General features: G+C 41.4%; 1 protein-coding gene across 2 annotated transcripts in view; it reads right to left on the reverse strand.

Moving 5' to 3' along the window:
• Positions 1 to 18,579, reverse strand: part of EMC2 (ER membrane protein complex subunit 2) — a 61,408-nt gene that overhangs the window by 30,485 nt on the left and 12,344 nt on the right. For both annotated transcript variants that reach the window (XM_059723810.1, XM_006269777.4), the window contains exons 2-5: positions 17,606 to 17,719; positions 14,110 to 14,174; positions 7,550 to 7,635; positions 1,841 to 1,898 (exon numbers count right to left, since the gene is read on the reverse strand). In XM_059723810.1, coding sequence (XP_059579793.1) covers positions 1,841 to 1,898; positions 7,550 to 7,635; positions 14,110 to 14,174; positions 17,606 to 17,717 — 321 coding nt within the window. In that variant the 5' untranslated portion in view covers positions 17,718 to 17,719. The remainder of the gene's footprint in view (positions 1 to 1,840; positions 1,899 to 7,549; positions 7,636 to 14,109; positions 14,175 to 17,605; positions 17,720 to 18,579) is intronic.

Consider the following 18,579-nt stretch of genomic DNA (forward strand, 5'->3'; position numbering starts at 1 on the left):
CATAGATATTTGCAGATTGCGCTCGTGTTAAAAAAAGACTGGAAGAGTAGTTTAATTTAGCACAGGACTGTCCAACTGGCAGCCTGCCAGGGGTTCAGTTGCAGCCCTTGCACTTCTCCCCAGCCAGCGGCTGCTTCCTCCATTATTGTAGCTAGAGTTTCCCAATGAGGGAAAAGGGGAGATGCAAGCAGGAGTCTAGTGCTACAGTGGGGGAAAGGGGAGCTGTGAGGTGCAGAAAGGGACATCCATGCATTGTATAGCCCACATGGCCTGTGGCTTGCCCCAGTGCGGGCTGCACAGCATGTAGCCCCTGACAGCTTACAAAATTGAACAGCCCTGATTTTGCTGATGCTTGAAGCTAGTAATTGCCATTTTATAAATGTAAAAAAAGTATCGTTTTATAAGGGCTCACATCATCTATCAGGCTTTCATTAGTCAGGCAAGCACAACTGATATATGGCCAGCCTGATAAAACAGAGGGCAGAATTAGGACCTAAAAATACTTCAAGAATGTTACTAAACTTAATCTGAGTCCACAAGAGGCTGAGAAGCCATTATTGAACTAAAGAGAAGCATATAATCTGTTTTTCCTCATTGGATTGTAACAGAATTTGGAAGCAGTCAAGTGTCACACTAAATAATTCAAGAATGTTATGAAACTTGCTCTGAGTCCACAAGAGACTAAGAAGCCATTAGCAAGCTACGTTATGGTAATTTCCAATTTATGCTACACTTTTGACAGACAAACTGCTGCCAGCATGCTAGAAGTGGGAAAAGTTAATCATTGCCGAAGTCTGATTCAGACAGCATCTCCTTTGTTGTGCTCAAACAAACGTCATGTTTGGCCAGGTCTCTACCTTCCACAATCCCACAGTGCTCTGCTCTCTGTCCCTCACAAAGGGGAGAGAGAGGGAGCAGCAGTTGACGCCCTCAAAGCCCACCCAGCTTTAACCGTCAGGGAGGAATGCCGGCTCCTCCTCCCCATTGCTGCACAACAGCAACAGGGACAGGGCTGCCGGGTCACAGGCTGCCCAGTCAGGAAAATTGTATTCCCTGCTACGGGGCAGCCCAAGTGCGTACCTTAAGTGGCTCTCAGGTTGCCCATGCAACCTCTAAAAAACCTATAATTTTAAAGGGCTTGCAAGGCTGTTGAGGGAGGTGGGGGGGGAAAGAGAGGAAATCGGGTCAGATCTATAGAGCAGCCCCTGATCACCCTCTGGGTGGAGGGTATGCCATTCTAGCAACTCTGTCACCCTGCAGCTGAAGGGGACTGAACATATGGCTGCCAATAGCACTTTCTTTTCTGTACTACTACACATTTTGTACTGTTGCAATGCATATGCCTGAAGACATCACATTCCTAAAATTTCCTCTCAGTTATTTTTTAAGTAGGCAAGCTATACAGTAGACTGCAGGTTCACTCAAGAGCAAGCTTAGTTCCAGATAGAGATAAATACTATGCAACTCAAAGTAGATTTTCAAATATGATTACGAAATGGGCTAGGAGATGCATGGTAAACTACACAGTCTTTAAAGCAGTTTATCACTAAATCATCCTCCAACATTTAATACTTAAAAAATCTGATCCAAACCCCATAAGATAAATGTAAAGGGCCATCACTTACAGAAACGAGCTCTCAACTCAGTATTTTTTTTTTAAATGTAAATACTATTTTCATAGAAGAAACTTAATTCCAAAAATAAATGTTAAAATATTCTGCTAGAAGTTAAAAGACACAAACATAATCAGATAACTATTTCACTAAAGTGCTACAAGAAAAATGTCAGCTTAAATTGAAACAATTTGACTTTATATTTTCAAGGAAATTGTTTAACTTACTGTGTTGGTTGAATCTTCTTGTAAAATTCTGTCATATAACTGGATAGCATCATCATACCTATTTAATATCAACAAAAGCTGATGTGAATCTCAAACAACCCGTGTGATTTTTTATTGACTCTGTAATTAAACAACACCATCCTGTGTACTATGGAAATATTATTGAGTTGCAAAAAATAAGTTGTACTTGTAGCTAAATTTTTAGTTGTTATTTAAGCCTTCCATTGAACAAAATTCCCATCAAATCAGTCTTGAAGAACTGCAAAATTTGGTGACACCTCTTTAAAAAAAAAATAAGCTGATTTTTCTCAGTGGGATAGTATTTAGCAGAAATAGTATAAACCTGAAACAGGATAAATCAAATTTGCTTGCTTCTACCTTTCTGCTTCCACTTTTATTTTACCTAAATAAAGTAAACCCTTCTCCTTTGCCTGTTCTCTAACCCCATCTAAGATCCAAAGAAACAAAACCCAGCCACTTTAAAGATTACCCAAAAAAGGAACTCTCCATTTTGTTACAGTAGATAAAAAAGTCAAACTGAGATTAACTAAAACTTACATTTCTCTCTTATGAGGACATACAACTGAGATTCTCAACATTTTTATACTCAAAGCACCCCTCATTAGACTTAAGGCAACCATTTGAAAATGCCAGCTTTTAGTTTTCACTACAAAAAAATAAAAGAGCAATACTTCTGTTGCAAGGAACTCAGAAAGACAGCAACAGGTCAGGATATTTTGTCACTATAGATTCCTATTTGAAATCTCTGGCTTTAGCTTGTGAATCATGTTTACACACCTAGCAGTGCTAACATTCTGTGACACCCCACCGCACAGCACCCTTGAAAGGGTGGCACCCTGGTTGAGAATCAATCACATAAGGCACAACCAGCCACATATAATGGGTTGTAGAGGTTATACCAGGGGTAAACGTTTTTTGGCTGGAGTGCTGAAAAAAAACAATGTCTACATTGGAAGGTGCCAGGGTGCCAGAGTGCCAGCATGCCAGAAAAACAAAATGAGGGCAGTATATCAGTATAACGAGTACTGCATATCAGTATAGTTAATAATCATAAATGTTTCCTTTTTATGGTAAATACCAGATTTTCTAAAAATTGTAAACATGGTGACAATAAAACTTCTGATACTACCTTTGATCTTGTATATTCGTTTTGTGCAGGTCCCCCCACAATAGCCCCCCAGCCCTGCTTGTGCCCTTTGGCTCCCACCCAAAGCCCCTTCCTCCCAGCCCTGCTCATGCCTCTTGCCCCCCACCCAAAGCCCCTGCCTCCAACTATGGCTATTGGGCCAGGGACCCAGGTCCACAGCTCCCTGCTCCCAACAGAAGGCAGCAGGAGCAGGAGCCAGCTCCCACACCCACTGCTGCTGGCTGCTGCATGCTTGGGCAGGTGGTGGGGCCGGCTCCCGGAAGCAGCATGCACTCCCGGAGGGCAGGGGGGAACCTTCGCCCACCCAGATCTGTGAGAGGCTGGCAGTGGTGTGCCAAGCAAAATGGCCTCGTGTGCCATGCTTGGCACGCGTGCCAGGGGTTGCTGACCCCTGGGTTATACCAAGTAACTCATGTTTTCATCTATTCCAAAGCCAAATATGAAGTCTTTCCTATCACTAGAACAACATGGGTTTATATTTCCCCATAAAGCTGTTGCTTGAAGTGGTGAGGTCAACCCATGCTGCTACAGTGGATTTAAATCTTCTCTGGGAAACAATTCATCTTTTTATACAGGTCATTTCACAGCCTGAGCTGGAAAAATAAAGCAATTTGGTTCAATATACACTCTACGTACCTGTTGTGTTATCCACACATTGTGTCAGATCTATTTAGTTTTTTCATATCCCCACACATATAGTACACTTCATCAGATTTTCTCCAGGGCACTTTATAAGCCAAGCTGTTTGACAAAGTACTTATTTTCCTTTTCAGAAGATGTCCTTATTCCTTAAGGACCCACCATATCATTGTCCTGCTGAGGACCTATGAAGGCTGAGAATGACTGGATATTATTGCCTTTGTTATCTCATTAATATGGTAGTATTGGAGTGATGTTGTAGCCATGATGGTCCAGGACTTCTGTGAGAAGCAAGAACATTTTTTGAGTAATCTCTTTTATTGGACCAACCACTGTTGGGATCAAGTCAGACCAGGTTTCAAAATGCAAGGCTGAAGAATGCCTTGTATTCAAAAGATGATCTAACTTGATTCCAACTGGACATGTCTACACTTGATGTTAATGCGCTGCAATAAACTCCACAGCAGTTTGTGCCGGAGTTCACTGTTCCGGGGTACAGCATTTATACATGCGCCTGGGACAGAAGCACGTTAAACCAGGGTGGTGCAGCCTTGGCTGGTAGGGGACCCAGAGGGTCAGTCTGCCAGGCCAGAGATGGTCCACTCCAACTCAACATGCTGCAGAGTGGCTGGCTGGGGCACAAGGTTGCTATGGTGCGGGGCTAGCCAGTAGGCATGCATTGTGGCACAGTAAATAATTCCATCATAGGATAGTACTTGTGTTGGGCACTACTATTCTATGGCGGAGTTAATTACTTTACTCCAGTTTAAGAGGGACGCATTTGTAGATGATGACACTTTACTGCAGTGATAAGTCAACTCTTCAGTACAGCATCTCATGTAGATGTAATCACCATGTAGTTGGTCCAATAAAAAAAAAAGACATCACTCAAAAAAATATTTGCCTCTCACATTAGCCCATGGTTGGCCCCTCTGGCCACAGAGGTTACTGTTGAGTGATGGAATTTCAAGGACTCAAAACATTAGCTCAGGAGCATGTGCAATCAGTTTTGGAAAACTCTATTTGAATGGTTATGCCCTGCTGAAATATTTTAGGTTGCCAGCCCTGTTGCATTCATCCTACATGCTGAGCCTATTTGTTCAAAGGCACAAAGCAACCCCTTTAATCACACAAATCTGGAAATAAATGTCTAGGCAGTGCACAACTGACAGTTCCATTTCTGGACAATCTGCCAACTTATCACCCCATGAAAAGCACCAAACCGTATAGTCTCTTGTTCACTATGTCTGGCCAATAACAGCATGGGCAGAGCTAACTATTATAGGGACAGGTTAGCAAGGCAATTCTTTGGAAGACAGCTCAAAGAAATCACTTCCATACCATGTGTAAGAATGTGGAAGGTTTAATTACCCTAAGTTTCCTGGTGCAAAAGTGAACACCCGTTTTCCATTATTTTCAATCCAAACAATGGGCTTTCCTGGATATGTCAATTTATATGTTCAATAAAATGAAAAGAAAGGACGAAAAACATCCGTTATGAAAACCATTTTTTCTCCTAGTAGACTTCCAATTTCCTTAAATCAATCAGGTTCGCGGTCTCTAGACCTCAAAGGCTAATTCTGCAAGTAAACTGTGGTGCACAACAGTCAGTTGATGTTAGGTGCTAACAGTCCAAGCAAGCAATTACTAGATGTCATCTCCAAAAGCCCTAGCTGTTTTCTGTATCTTCACATTTCCATTTTAAAACAAGATTTTATAAACTTATATACAGGAACTATTTAAACTGGGAAATGAAATAGACTACGGCTGGCCTGCAGAACAGTCCTACCCTTGTGATAAAGTCCTACAGAGTATAATAGGCAGTGAAATCATCTGCATTTAATTTAAACCATTTGATACAGAAATTAATGGATAGTAAAGGACCATTTACAGGATACTGCAAAAGATCCAGAAAGGTTACAGTTTTTGTTATTATATTCTATATGGTTAAATTTTATAACAGAATAACTTGGGGGAAAGAGCTGTATTCCTCAATTATTTGGGGCAGAAGAAATTATTGGTAGCTACATGTGTTGCTTCAAAATGTTGCTTGTATTCTGGACATCTTGGATTGGCTAGTAGCTATGACCTACATATATTATTTTTAACCAAAATAAAAAAATGTGGCAAAAAAATATCTAATATTTTACAGCCTATTGACCTATGGTGGTGAGTAATGGTTCTGTAAAGTCTAACTGGAAGACTGCATATCGCACCAGAGTTTGTTGCTCCTGGACACCATGTTTAAACATGCGCCTAGGATCCCAGCACATTGAGCTGGGTTGGAGCAGCTCTGGCTGGCAGGGGACCTAGAGGGATCACGTGTAGATACGGAGACATTTACTGCAGAGCTAATCAGGCAACACTGCAGTAAACATCTTGTGTAGACACGCCCTGTGTTCACTTTGGTGTAGTAAGAATTTCTTTCCGAGGCTAGAAATAGACATCACCAAATTAAGTATATCAGCTGTCCCAGTACATTTGATCCACTTCACTGGGTGAAACAGATGTTGACCATAGACCCTACTCAGAAAGCTATGCTACAGAAGATTTCCCCAGGATGACTTTTTTCAAGTGGAGAAAGCCAGGCAAGCACTCCCAAGGCTTGAGGGGCATGATCCTGCATAGGAATTCTTAGGGAGCACAGAATTAGGCAGCTCCAGGATGTCCATGCTCTCAGGCCTTAAAACAAATGGACATCTGCTGCTGAATAGCAGCAGAAATTGTTACCACCTAAGTGACGGCCATACATTTTACGCGACTGTGGCATGAAAAGGGGTAGAGGTGCACCGATACATTGGCCATATTCTATCAGTATCAATAAAGGAAAATTGATATCATCAGCAACCAGCTTTTTTTGGCTAACGTTGCCAGTAATGTTACCGATAAATGCTGCATGCATGTGCATAGCTGCAGCATGCACGCTGCCAGCCCAGCAGGTCTAACTGGTAAGTCTGTTGGGGGGAAGGGGTGGAGGAGAGGGAAAGGGTGTGGGGGGTACAGACTGAGGCCCCCACGTTGAGAGAGGGAACGGGGCTGGTGCAGGTACTGCCCAGCCAGGGCAGGGCAGGGCAGGGCAGGGCGTGGGCCGCGGGACTGAGCCGCAGCTTGTCCAGAAGGGTACAGATGGGGAGAGGGGCGGTTCCTGCTGTTGCATGCACCCCTGAGGGAGGCACAGGAGGCATGTGCTCCCCAGATCTGTGTGCAGGGCAAAGGTGGGCTGGGCCGAGGTTGCACTCAGGACAGGTGGTGATGCTGGGAGAGGGGTTACAGGGGGGCTACAGCAAAGTCTGGGGTGGCTGTAATCTCCTCCATAGCCCCTCTTCCAGCACTGCTGCTACGCGCCCTGAGTGCAGCCCCAGCCTAACCCCCACCTGGAAGAGCCAGGTGCTGTCCCCTGCCCCAGCCCGTAGCAGCAGTCTGGCCTCACCCCATGCACAGATCCGGGGTCACACCCCCCATGCCTCCCTCTGGGGTGTGCACAGACCCCCACCCCCCGCAATGCCCCCTACATATAACCCACTTATGGCTCCATCCTACACCATGCCCCAGCTAGGCAGTACCTGATCCAGCCCTGCCCCACTCCCTCCCTCACCATGAGGGCCTTGATCTGCCTGCCTCCCCCTCCCCCCCCTCCCCCGACTTACTATCCAGATGGTGGGCTGCATATTAGCAATCAGATTGGTATCAGTCAATATGGCTCATTAATACTTGGCGATCAGTATTGGCCTAAAAAAATCTTTATTGGTGCACCCCTAGTAATGGGCATAGATGTCATTTTGTTTGGCCTCTGTGCCACCATAAAAATTCTTATGGCAACACAAAGGCAATATCTGTTTCCACCCTAAGAGATACTTAGTACCTTTTCCAGGAAAAAAAATAATTTTAAGTTCAGTCATTACCTTTCCATGGCTTCAAATCTCATGCCAGTTAGTCGCTTAACTCTATGGCTCCCAGGGAACTGCCGTCTTAGCTCTTGAAGGCAGAACTACAAAAAAAAAAAAAAAAAGAGAAAGATTCTTCCGATCTGTAATGCAATTCTGAGTGACAAAATGATGAAAAAAGAAAAAACAAAATTAGAAGTCTTTTGTGTCACTAATACTTCTTATCACAACCAGAGATTAATGCATATCAATACCTGCTATATGTACAGTCTACTATTTCCAAACCAATCACATCATAAAAAACAATAAGTTCTGGACATGGGCCCTAAGTCTAATACTCAGTAGGGTGGCGCGAAGCTTCGGTAGCCAATTTGATTCAGAGGTGATTTGGCCCAATTTGGCGGCTGAAGCTCTGAATCCAACTGGGAGAACCATTAATCTCCTTGAATTGAATCAGAAGCCTCTGAATCAATTCAGCAAAATTCAGAGATTCAGCCATAGACTGTACAGCCAGGTACTAGGCAGTGCTGGCAGGAGCAGCTGGGGGAGCACCTGGACAAGCCCTGGCTTGAGCCAGGAGCCCCGGCAGAAGCCGTGGCTCGTCCGGCCGCCCCTCAGGTTCCCCCCCGCCACCGGGGCGAGGTAGGCAGTGCTGGCAGCCCCTGGAGATGTCACAGGGGCTGGGGGAACGAACAAGGACTTCCCCTAAAGCTCAATCCCCCAGCTCCCAATCGTTCCCCCTAGCTCCCATAGCTTCTCTCAGGACTGCCAGCACTGCCTGCCTCACCTCGGGTCATGGGAGGAGCCAGATGAGCCATGGCTTCTCCCAGGGCTCATCCAGCTGCTCCCCCAGCTGTTCCTGCCTGTATAGTTTATGGCCGAATAATATTTGGTACTGAATATCTTCAGATTCGGTCAAACCAAATCAGGACAGCGATCTGAATCACCAAATTGAGTCACTGTCCCTCCAAATCACCAAATCCAAAACCAAAGTGAATACCTTACGCTTCGCACCGGCCTAATATTCAGCCATCTGCAAAAAAAAAAAAAAATACAAATCATATACTACTAAAAGTGTGGTGTACTTTTATAAGAATGTAAGCCATTTATTTAACTATATTCACAGAGAAACTGGCTTATCATCAATATAGGAAACAAAAGCAGGGAGGGGGGAACCAACTTCAGTCCTTGATTGACTAAGTCAACTTCCTGGAATGTGACTTTTGGATCAAAAGAAAGTGGCAAGGAAGGGAAAGGCAGCAGCTCTCCCAGAATTACACTAGAGAATAGGTGCCTGGCAGAGCCCACCTACTTTCTAGGTAGCGCAGGAATTGTAACCTGCTTGTCCCTGTGCTCCTGGCAGGCTTTCTATCCCAGACCCTGAGCTCTCCAAGCACAATGAAGCAAATAAATCCTGAGGTTTCCACTGGAACACTCCTTTTCATACCACTTACAAATATTTCATCCTTAAACACCTTAAGACACAAAGCTCTGGTGGACTTCTATAAATATAAGCAATTCTTCTACCTTGTCCTATGCAAAATTCAGTAACAAAACATGGAAATGATTTTCAAACTTCAAAGCACAAGTTTTCCTCCTTATCTTTCTAGACAGAGTGGGATGCAAAAGGAAGAGATGAGTGTGAGAGAAGAGGAAGGAGAAACATTCCCACCCCTCCTAGCTGCTTGGAGTACAAAGAATTGGGAAAAGCCAAAAGAAGATAGCCCTGAATGTAGTCACAGGGGGCCACAATAATCACAGAATGTTTTCAAGATCCTGTTAAGTATCCAATGAGACCAGTCTGCAAGGATGTAATTCATCTAACGAATAACTCCTGACTTAATAAAAGAATGGCTTAGTGACGCTCAGAGTGGGTGTTTGCTGCTTGCAACTAAAATCTGTCATACAAGGCCTCCTGTACATCACAGCACATTAAACATTCACACAAAGCATATATCATATGAACATCTTTAAAATCTGAGTAATCTTATGTAAAAACTATGGAAAAGCATTAACTTTTATCATCAAAAGAAAGATCTCTATTTTTAAACTGCAATCGGATCCAAGTGGGTGGGCACACACACTACACATAAATCCACAAGGGACACAAAAAAGGAGATTGAAAGCAATCAGTGACACTGTGCTGCCACAGGAATCACATATGCAGATAAAACTACAGAATCAGGACTTAAGGGTATAGCATTCACAAGAATAAGACAGACTCCATTAGGTCAAGTCACTGGATATTATTAAGTGCTCATGCACACCGTGAGACAGATGGTCATAAGGGATCCAAACCATAAAGACAACATCAGAATTAAAGTATTACAAATAAAGAACTGCAGTGATGGAATGATGGAAAAACTAAACCAGCCACATTTTTAACTGATCCAGATTCTTTCACTCCCTCCTCTACATGGATTTTTTTCAAAATCTGGCCACTAATGTCCATTATAATACATTTTATTAAGTGATATATAATTTTAAAAGTGTATATTCACATAGCGTACCATATTTGTACAAATACTATTTGGTGCCAATTTCCTCAAACATTTTATATTATAGTTTTGGACTTTTACTTATACCTATCATTAAAAAAAAACAGTGAAGAAATAAAGAATGCATAAGCAGGAGTTTTTTCTTTTCTTATAGATGTAATTTAATTCTACAAAAGGCAAAAAAGGTAAACTTGAACTCCACCATCTTAGACATAGTTATTATAAGTTTCTACCAACAGCAGGTAATCTCAGTACAAATGTGTGTAAAAAAGACGGAGCCTGCTAAGTGAAATATTGGCATTGCTATTTTGTGCAAGGGGGATAGAGATGACAGTAATAAAAAGGATAAAAAGCAGTGAAGCGAGATGAATGGGTAGATGGAAAAAACTCTCAGATTCCTCTATTTGGAGCTGAAAAAACTCCTTTCCTTAAGAAAGATGCATCTCAGCTGTCAAGTGTTCAGTACTAAGAAGAAGAGATTCCAAAGGTGTTCACACACTTAAAGCGGCAGCTACAGTGAAAAAAAACAAACGAGGTTAACTAAAAATAAAACCAGATTTCAGTTTTGCACTAAGCTCAGCACAACATATAAGCAATTCTACTTACTTAACATCCTATAAGAAACACAACACAATGTAAGAGGCCATAAATTCAATTTAACACCATTGCTCAGATTATTAGTATGTGGCAACTTGAATTTTTTATCCATGTTGGTCTATGTAACAACTTCACAAAAAGTTCTTATAAAACTCCAGAGACTGAAAATATACTAGAAAAATTAGAGGCTTCTCTCTTAGCTTATTTATTTGTTTTCATGACAATAACTTATTTCATGGACAATAACATATTTAATTACAAGACAATAACTTATTTCATGGAACAGGAGAGGTATCCAAGAATGAGAAGTACACTTAGCTCACAAAAAGTCCAATATGGTATATAATATCATAACATGTACTCAGGTTTACCCCAGGTGTATGGAATTCAAGATTATTAAACTATCCCTATTTATGTAAAAGACTACCTCGGTCCAATTTCTTATAATTTCATAGGAATCAATACCTAAAGCAATTTCTAAGTAACCATACAGAAGAAAATGCACTGCTTATAACAAAATGGGTTACTGACATTAGCACTGAAGAATGGGAGACTGTCTGGACAATGGTCCTCAAATATCCATATGTACAACAATAAAAAGAAATTTATTTTAAAATCCTGTATTGATGGTATCTCACCCCACTTAAAATTAAATGCATTTATAGTACAGAAACAGGCAAATGTTGTAGGGAGTGTGGCCAGGTGGGGGAGTCTATCACATATGGTGGACATGTCTGAGGAATCAAACTATTTTGGAAAAAGGTGGGAGACAAGACTGAATTAACAGAATGCCAGCTAACAGATAACCCCTTATTGCATCTTCCTGAGACCTCTGTAACATAATATATTCATCACTTATCTTTAAGTGGCTGCAAGAATTACAATTGCAAAAGGTTAGAAAACAAATGACACCCTAAAAATCAGTGACTGGTTTAAAATAAATTTTGAAAGTTTTAATAATTGAAAACTTGTCCTACAAAGTCAGTCTTCCAGGGGAGAAAGAAAAAAAATGCTTATTTAGAAACTTGGTGGAAATTCTTGAAATTTTCTAAAAAGAATCTTCTGTTTCCAAACCAGAAAGTTTGAGAAACTTCTTTAAATATTTAAGAAGTGCAACTCTAAGTTAACCGTTAAGAACAAATTTGGAGTAAATTAAAAGATAGGGAGCAGAGCTCTAAGGAACAAGAGTGAATTAGAGACAAAGAAACACGAAAGCTTAACATTGACCAAAACACAAAGGATCAGAGACTGAAAAAAAGTGAAGAAAAAAACAAAGACGTCTATCTACACTGACTTGGGTTAAGGGAAGACTGTTGATGGAAGATAGATATCTGTCTTTATGTATATATTAGGGGACTAGATAGTCTTTTACATGTCACAAGTTGAATGATTAATAACTCAAGTTTAAAAAAAATGAAGAAATCAAGACCAGAAGAGATCACCAGATAATCTAGTCTGAACTCTTCTATACAGGTTGTTGAGTTTCATCCATTTACACACTCCACCAAGCCCAACTACCATCTGACACCCTGCAATTTGAGAGAAGGCGGTGCTGGAAGATGCATGAACTATAGGACGGTCTCCTTTCTTGGTTTAAAGTAGCTGAAGCCTTTCCAGTACACTGTAGAGACTAGTTCCATTTCCAGGTTCTGTGGGGCAGAGCTGTACTGCTACCAAGTGCGTCCACAGGTGGTGGATAGTGGAATGACCTTCAGGAAACATTAGCTGTGAGATAAGCAGGGGTAACTGATGAATAAGCAGTTACTGACCAAGCAGCAGCAGCACCACCAGGATGTGGTGAGGACAGCAGAGGGCAAGGGTCTCCCTTCTGAAAAGGCTGCCCTGCCCCAAGCCATGGGTCTAGAAGTCCTCAATGGAGAACCAGGTGGAAGATGATGTTAGAAACTCAATGGCTGTGAAGGCAGATGAAGGCTGCAGCGGAACAAGATCCCCAGTTATCTTAGTCTCCTTGTCATTGGATCAAAGTCCCGTTCTGTCAAGACCTGTGTGGAAGCCGATGTACAGGAAGCTTCTCCACAATAAAAGAAGTCACACACAGATGTCTCCCATTAAAACAGCTTTTCCAGCACATTCCTCAAGCCCTTTGGTGATCAGCTAACGGCGACTAGAGCAAGACGGTGAGGTCTGAAAGCTCCTAGTCAGGAACTGGCACAAAGGCGGAAGTTACAAGAAGGTCAAGCACTTGGACAAGATGGGAGCGTGATTCAACAGCTGTAACTGTGACTGAGCACCCTTCTTCAGCTGTGCTCACTCCACAGAAAAAGGTGCCCTAAACACAGCCTGCCTAATACTGTATTCTGTATTTCTTCCTGACTGGATAACAATGTCCATTGGGATCACCTTTACTGCAGTCAAAAATACCAAATCAAGAATCAAGCACCATCCACCCCACATGGAAAAATGTCCCAGATGCAGTGGTCTGGTGATCCCGAATAAGCCTCATCATCGGCCATCTTTCGACACAGATAAGACAATCATCCTCAACTGCAAGGGATTGCTGAAGAAGTAAGAAGAAGATTCCCAGGCTTTTCTGGAGGAGGTTGCATTGGAAGCAAAATCAGCACACAGAGATAGTTTATGTTCCCCCCCCCCCCACCCCCCGATGCCGAGTGTTTTTGTTTATACTAACATTTGCATTTTGAATCAATAGCAAAAGTGATTAGAATCACCTAATCCTTTCTTCTTTACATTACAATTTGTATACATCCAAATAAAATCAGATTACATACTGCAGTTCAAAACTGAATACCCATAAATAGTTTACAGCAAAATACTCTCTCCATCCAAACAAAGAGATGGCAAGATTTAGAAGAGGTGACCACTGATGGTTATAACTCCAACTGTAGCTGCAGCTCTTCCTCTCTGGGAGAAACCAGCAGAGGTAATGCAAGAATAAAAACCAAAGGTGTATAGTTGAAGAACAAAAAAGTTTAGGTTTATAATGCCATTTTCATACATCATAAAAGAACAAAATAGAACACAACCACTTTTTTTTCCATTACCACTAAATTTTAAGAATACTGCAAGCCTGAATTGGCCTTCTCAATTTGTTGTGCATACATTTAGCTGTATTGCTCCTGTCAGTGTTAATAGCAATCAGGCAGCTAAATTCATATGCACGGCACTGATACATTACCTCAAAGTGTTTTAAAAACTGATACAGTTTGAAAGGTTTTTCAATAAACAAGTATTCTCTGTACAATATGGCAGCAATAATATTATTCCTGACATTCAGCCCACATTAGAGTCATTGTAAATATTTTCCTAGTTATTGAAAAAGACATGCTTTGTCTAAACAAAAGTTACACAGTAGGGTGGGTGGAGGCAGTTGCTTCCCAGCATATTTCTTGAGATTCTGCAAGTCCAAGTTCTAATATCTTATAGCTGTCTAAAGGGCTATCTGGAACAGATCCCCAAGAAGAAAATTTAAGGTTTGACTGAAAGTTCAACATGAATACTTACCAATGCCAAGTCATCTCGACTGCAGTCCAGGGCAGCAATCATCACCTGTTCATAAATTATCCAAACTAGACACAAAAGAGACATTAAATGTGGATAATTGATTTTCAGAATGATGGGAAACACCTAAAATGTAAATAAGATTAATGAATTCTGTCTCTGCGTATTTTTCCCTACCACTCCTGCAGATCATTACTGAAACAAGGACATTTTAAACACACTGCTGGAATTAATTAAAAGTACATTTAAGCAGTTTTATTGCCTTCAGTAATATAAAGTACCTTTTGACATCTTAAAAGGTGAAAAGCTCTAATTCTTTGCTTTTCCTAACATTATATCTAGAGTTTTCCAAACAGAACACATTATGAAATGCGCTACGTCCAGATCTGGAGAGTAGCCACTCTTACTCAAAAGAAAAATAGCTTTTCCTTTAACTGTTTCAATGACCTAAATCCCCATCAATAACACCTTCTTCCATCAGGCAAAAGAATTACTTAAAATCACAAACAAATACATAATTTGATTAAAGCAATGCCAAGCATGTGACTTATAACAAGCCTAAGTTGTGCAAGGTGCTGTACAAAGTAAGAGACAGTGCAGTACACCTCAGTACATTAACTGAAAAGGGGAAAAAAAGAATAAAATTAACAGAAAGCACCTTGTGAGGTATCAGGTGTCCTTCAACTTAAGAAAATGGGAGTTAAGGACACTTAGCACACTGCAGGATCTTTCCAACAGAAGGAAGACAAGTAACCAAGGCTTTCCATAATATTTTAAGAAAGCAATACTGCAAAGTTAACTATTTTTGTATGAAGTATTATTATAAAAATAACAAATCTTAGGAGGAAAAAAATGTTTGTGCTTCCCAGCCATGGGAATAAAGACAAAATAATGAATGCTCAAAATATTCCATTTAATAATCCTGTTACCAAAAAGAATACAATATTATTTTGGAACAAGAATTGTCACCTAAAGTAGCCCATTGGTCCACTTAGCCTGGCATCCTGTTTCAGGCAGTGACTAGTATTAAATGTGTATCACAAGAATACCTGTACAGGTAGGATTTTTTTGTTTTTATCAGGGTACATTTCTTCCTAATTTCTGTTAGTGACTTTCCAGACCTTCAAAATCAAAGATTTAGATTTCTTCTACTTTTTTCATTTTTAATCCTACACAACAAAGATCTAGACTAGTGATGCTCAACAATCCAGCCCTGCAGGTTAGAAGAGTGGTACCAGGTCAATCTGTAGGCCAGATCCCATACAGGCTTGGGGCATGGGGTCTGCCCTAGACCTTTAAATCCTGGAGGCTGCAAGTAGGAGAGGAACAGTGGAAAACACCCTAGACATGCCCTATTCACTCTCCCTTTCAGCATCCACACTCTGCCACTGCGTGACACAGAATACTGGGCAAGATGGACCTATGGTCTGACCCAGTAAATGGCATTTTTTATATTCTTATGATCCCATGCGCCAGCTCAACCTTGTGCAGCCTGACCCTGTGTACCAATCTGAATTAGTCTACAGGGCCATGCTATCCAGCCCGCAGGGGAACATTTACAAGAGCACAGCAGGGATACCATTTGTACAGGGTTCTTCTTTAGGTATATAACTTTTATACCTAATTTTTCATTTTTAATTTTTATAACTAATTTCCATCCAGGAAGAGCACGCACCAACTGCTGAAACTTCCTTAGCCTGACGAAGGGTTTTTGTACTCGAAAGCTTGCTTAACAACTATTCTCCAACTATTTGGGTTGGTCTAATAAAAGATATCAAATTCACCCAAGGAATCTTGTCTGTCTGTGTCCTTAGACCAACACGGCTACAACCTACACCCCTGTAGCTTTTATACCCACACTTTTACTCTCACACCTACTATATTTTACACAAGGATCTGGCTTTAATACAAAGCTATGTTTAGCTTATCCATGCAACTAATCTCCTACAAATATACTATTTATTTTGGAGAGCACTATAAGTCCCTCTCACTGAAAGAAAGTCAAACAAAAATTATAGGTGCAAAGTTGCAAGATAAAACTAGAGAGAATGCCATAGTAAGGAAAATGGCTCTACAGTTTCTGGGAGCATGCCACATTAAAAGACTTCCGGTCTGTAAGAAAACAAATGCAAGACCTTTTTAGGAATGTAGCTCTTCAGATTTTTGTTTCTGGGTGCTTGAAAAACTCCATATTCTTAAAAGTGAACAGAGATGGACATGTTGAGAATCCTTGTGACTTCAGCTAGCAAATACAGTAAAATCTCTGTTATCCAGCATCTCCCGGGAACAGGGGACGCGGGATAACAAAATATACCGGTTAACTGAGTGTCCCCGACCACCGCTTCTCACACCACATTTGGGGTGTCCCTCCGCCCTTCCCGCAGCATCACTGCCCCTCCCCACAGGGCAGGGAGGCGGGTCCTACACAGCCCCGCACAGCCTGTTATGCCCCCGGGCTGTGGAAGCTCGGCAGCACAGGCTGCTTTGCCCTGAGCCATGGGAGCTCAGAGAAACCGGAAGTGCCACGGCAGGCACTTCCGGTTTCACTTTATCTTACAAGCTGGCATGCCAGTTAGTGGAGTATGCCGGCTTGTAAGATGCCAGATAACAGAACTTTTACTGTATATTTCATCACTATATTTCAAAACCCAGCAGCAGCCATAGAAGAGTGGGTGACAATAATTAAAGAATTAAAAGGAAAATTTATTAGGCTAACCAAGTTATAAAGAAAAGATGCAGAAAGAGGAATGAACATTAAAAACAAATCCACGTATCCCTTCCTGCCTGTATGAGATTCATATGAAAACCTGAAGAACCCTCTTCCTTTATGTTTTATATTGAGCTTATATAAAAAAAGTGATATTGTATTATTGTGACATATTTCTAAATAATTCCCTTCTGGCCTAAAACACTGCATGCCAAGTTTCTGTCCAGTGAGAATTAGCATTATTTAGATAAAATCCCCTGAAAAGTCATTTTATGTACAACGGAAACCCAGGCACATCCTGAACTATAGCATCACAACTGCAATTCTATAATAAAAACAGCCTTTTTATTAATTTCCACAACATGGTATCACTTATGACTTAATGAATAACTTTTCCTCTCCTTATAAAAAAAATATTCTTGCATTCTTTGCCACCTCTCTGAAGAGCAGACAACTCAATGAGTGACAGCTAGATAAAAAAACCTTTGCCAAATGCTCATAAAGTATTCTTATGACTTGTGTGCCAATCTAAGTGTTCAATTAGGTATAATTTTTTCCACCTACTTCCTCCACACCCCGTATTTGGGAAGCAAACCAAGGGCTGGGAATTCTAGCAGACTATTACATTGAGAAAATAATATATGTAACTGACAACAGCACATACAGAAAGGTAATGCAAGAATAAAATAATATGGAGGCTGTAACAGGAGAACAGCAGGATAATAAACAAAACCAGATGCATACAATAAAAAGCTACAGTCAGTGAACGTTTTTAAAACAATTTTGACTTACTGTCATCCCCGAGCTTGGATGCATATTCATTAATTAACTCTTCTCCAACTTCTACTATCTGCTCGCTGTTACGATAATTTTCTTCCCTCCATTTCCTCATTTTATCACGCATTTCTGGAAAACAAAACATAAAACTGCTAGGGAGCAATGCAACGTGAAGCCAATATTTGGACGGACAAATGAGAAAGTATCTAAAAGTTCTTCGGAATTAATTTTCATTAATGCTAAAACCGCTTGAAACTTTGAAATAGTATTGTAAAGTTCTATGGATCCTGTCCAAAGGAACCATAAGGAATTTACTGAACTTCTCAGTTAAGAAGAAAATACTGGAGTCATAATATAAATATCAAGGGTAAAATAATCAGACTCCCTGAAAAATAAATTCACCTAACAACAAAGGTTATTCTACCTTTTTTTTCCCATGCAAGCCAGATCAATAGTGTCAAGAATGTACAGGGATTCCACAGAAACCTTTAAAAACTGCTGTCTCCTTTATATATAGATATTAAAGATTATATTAAATCTTCATGAGGACTTCCCTTGACGTTCCCAGGGCCAGTTGCTTATCTGGCTATTACTTTCCAGTTGCAAGTTGTTTGCATTTTAATGATGCTACATGACAGGGGTTTTCAACCTTTTTAAGGAGTGTACCCCTTGTGGTGGCGGCAGCAGCAAGGTCGGAGGGCCAGCACTCAGCGGCGTGGGAGGGTGGATGGCAGATGCTGCATGAGAGCTCCACCTCCCTCCGACAATGTCCAGCCAGCCAGGTGGTGCCGGTGTGGCCCGCACTGGGGAGCCACTGTCCTTGTGTCCCCGGGCCCTGCTCCTGGGCGGCAGCAGCGTGGGATGGTGGGTGGCAGCACTCTGTCCCTGACTGCCCGCCTGCACATAACCCCAATACCTTTCCAAATACCCCCGGGGGTACATGTACCCCCAGTTGACAACCCCTGCTATATGACTATGGTTTGTGAAGT

The sequence above is a fragment of the Alligator mississippiensis genome, chromosome 3 (assembly GCF_030867095.1).
Source record: "Alligator mississippiensis isolate rAllMis1 chromosome 3, rAllMis1, whole genome shotgun sequence".
Taxonomy (NCBI): domain Eukaryota; kingdom Metazoa; phylum Chordata; order Crocodylia; family Alligatoridae; genus Alligator; species Alligator mississippiensis.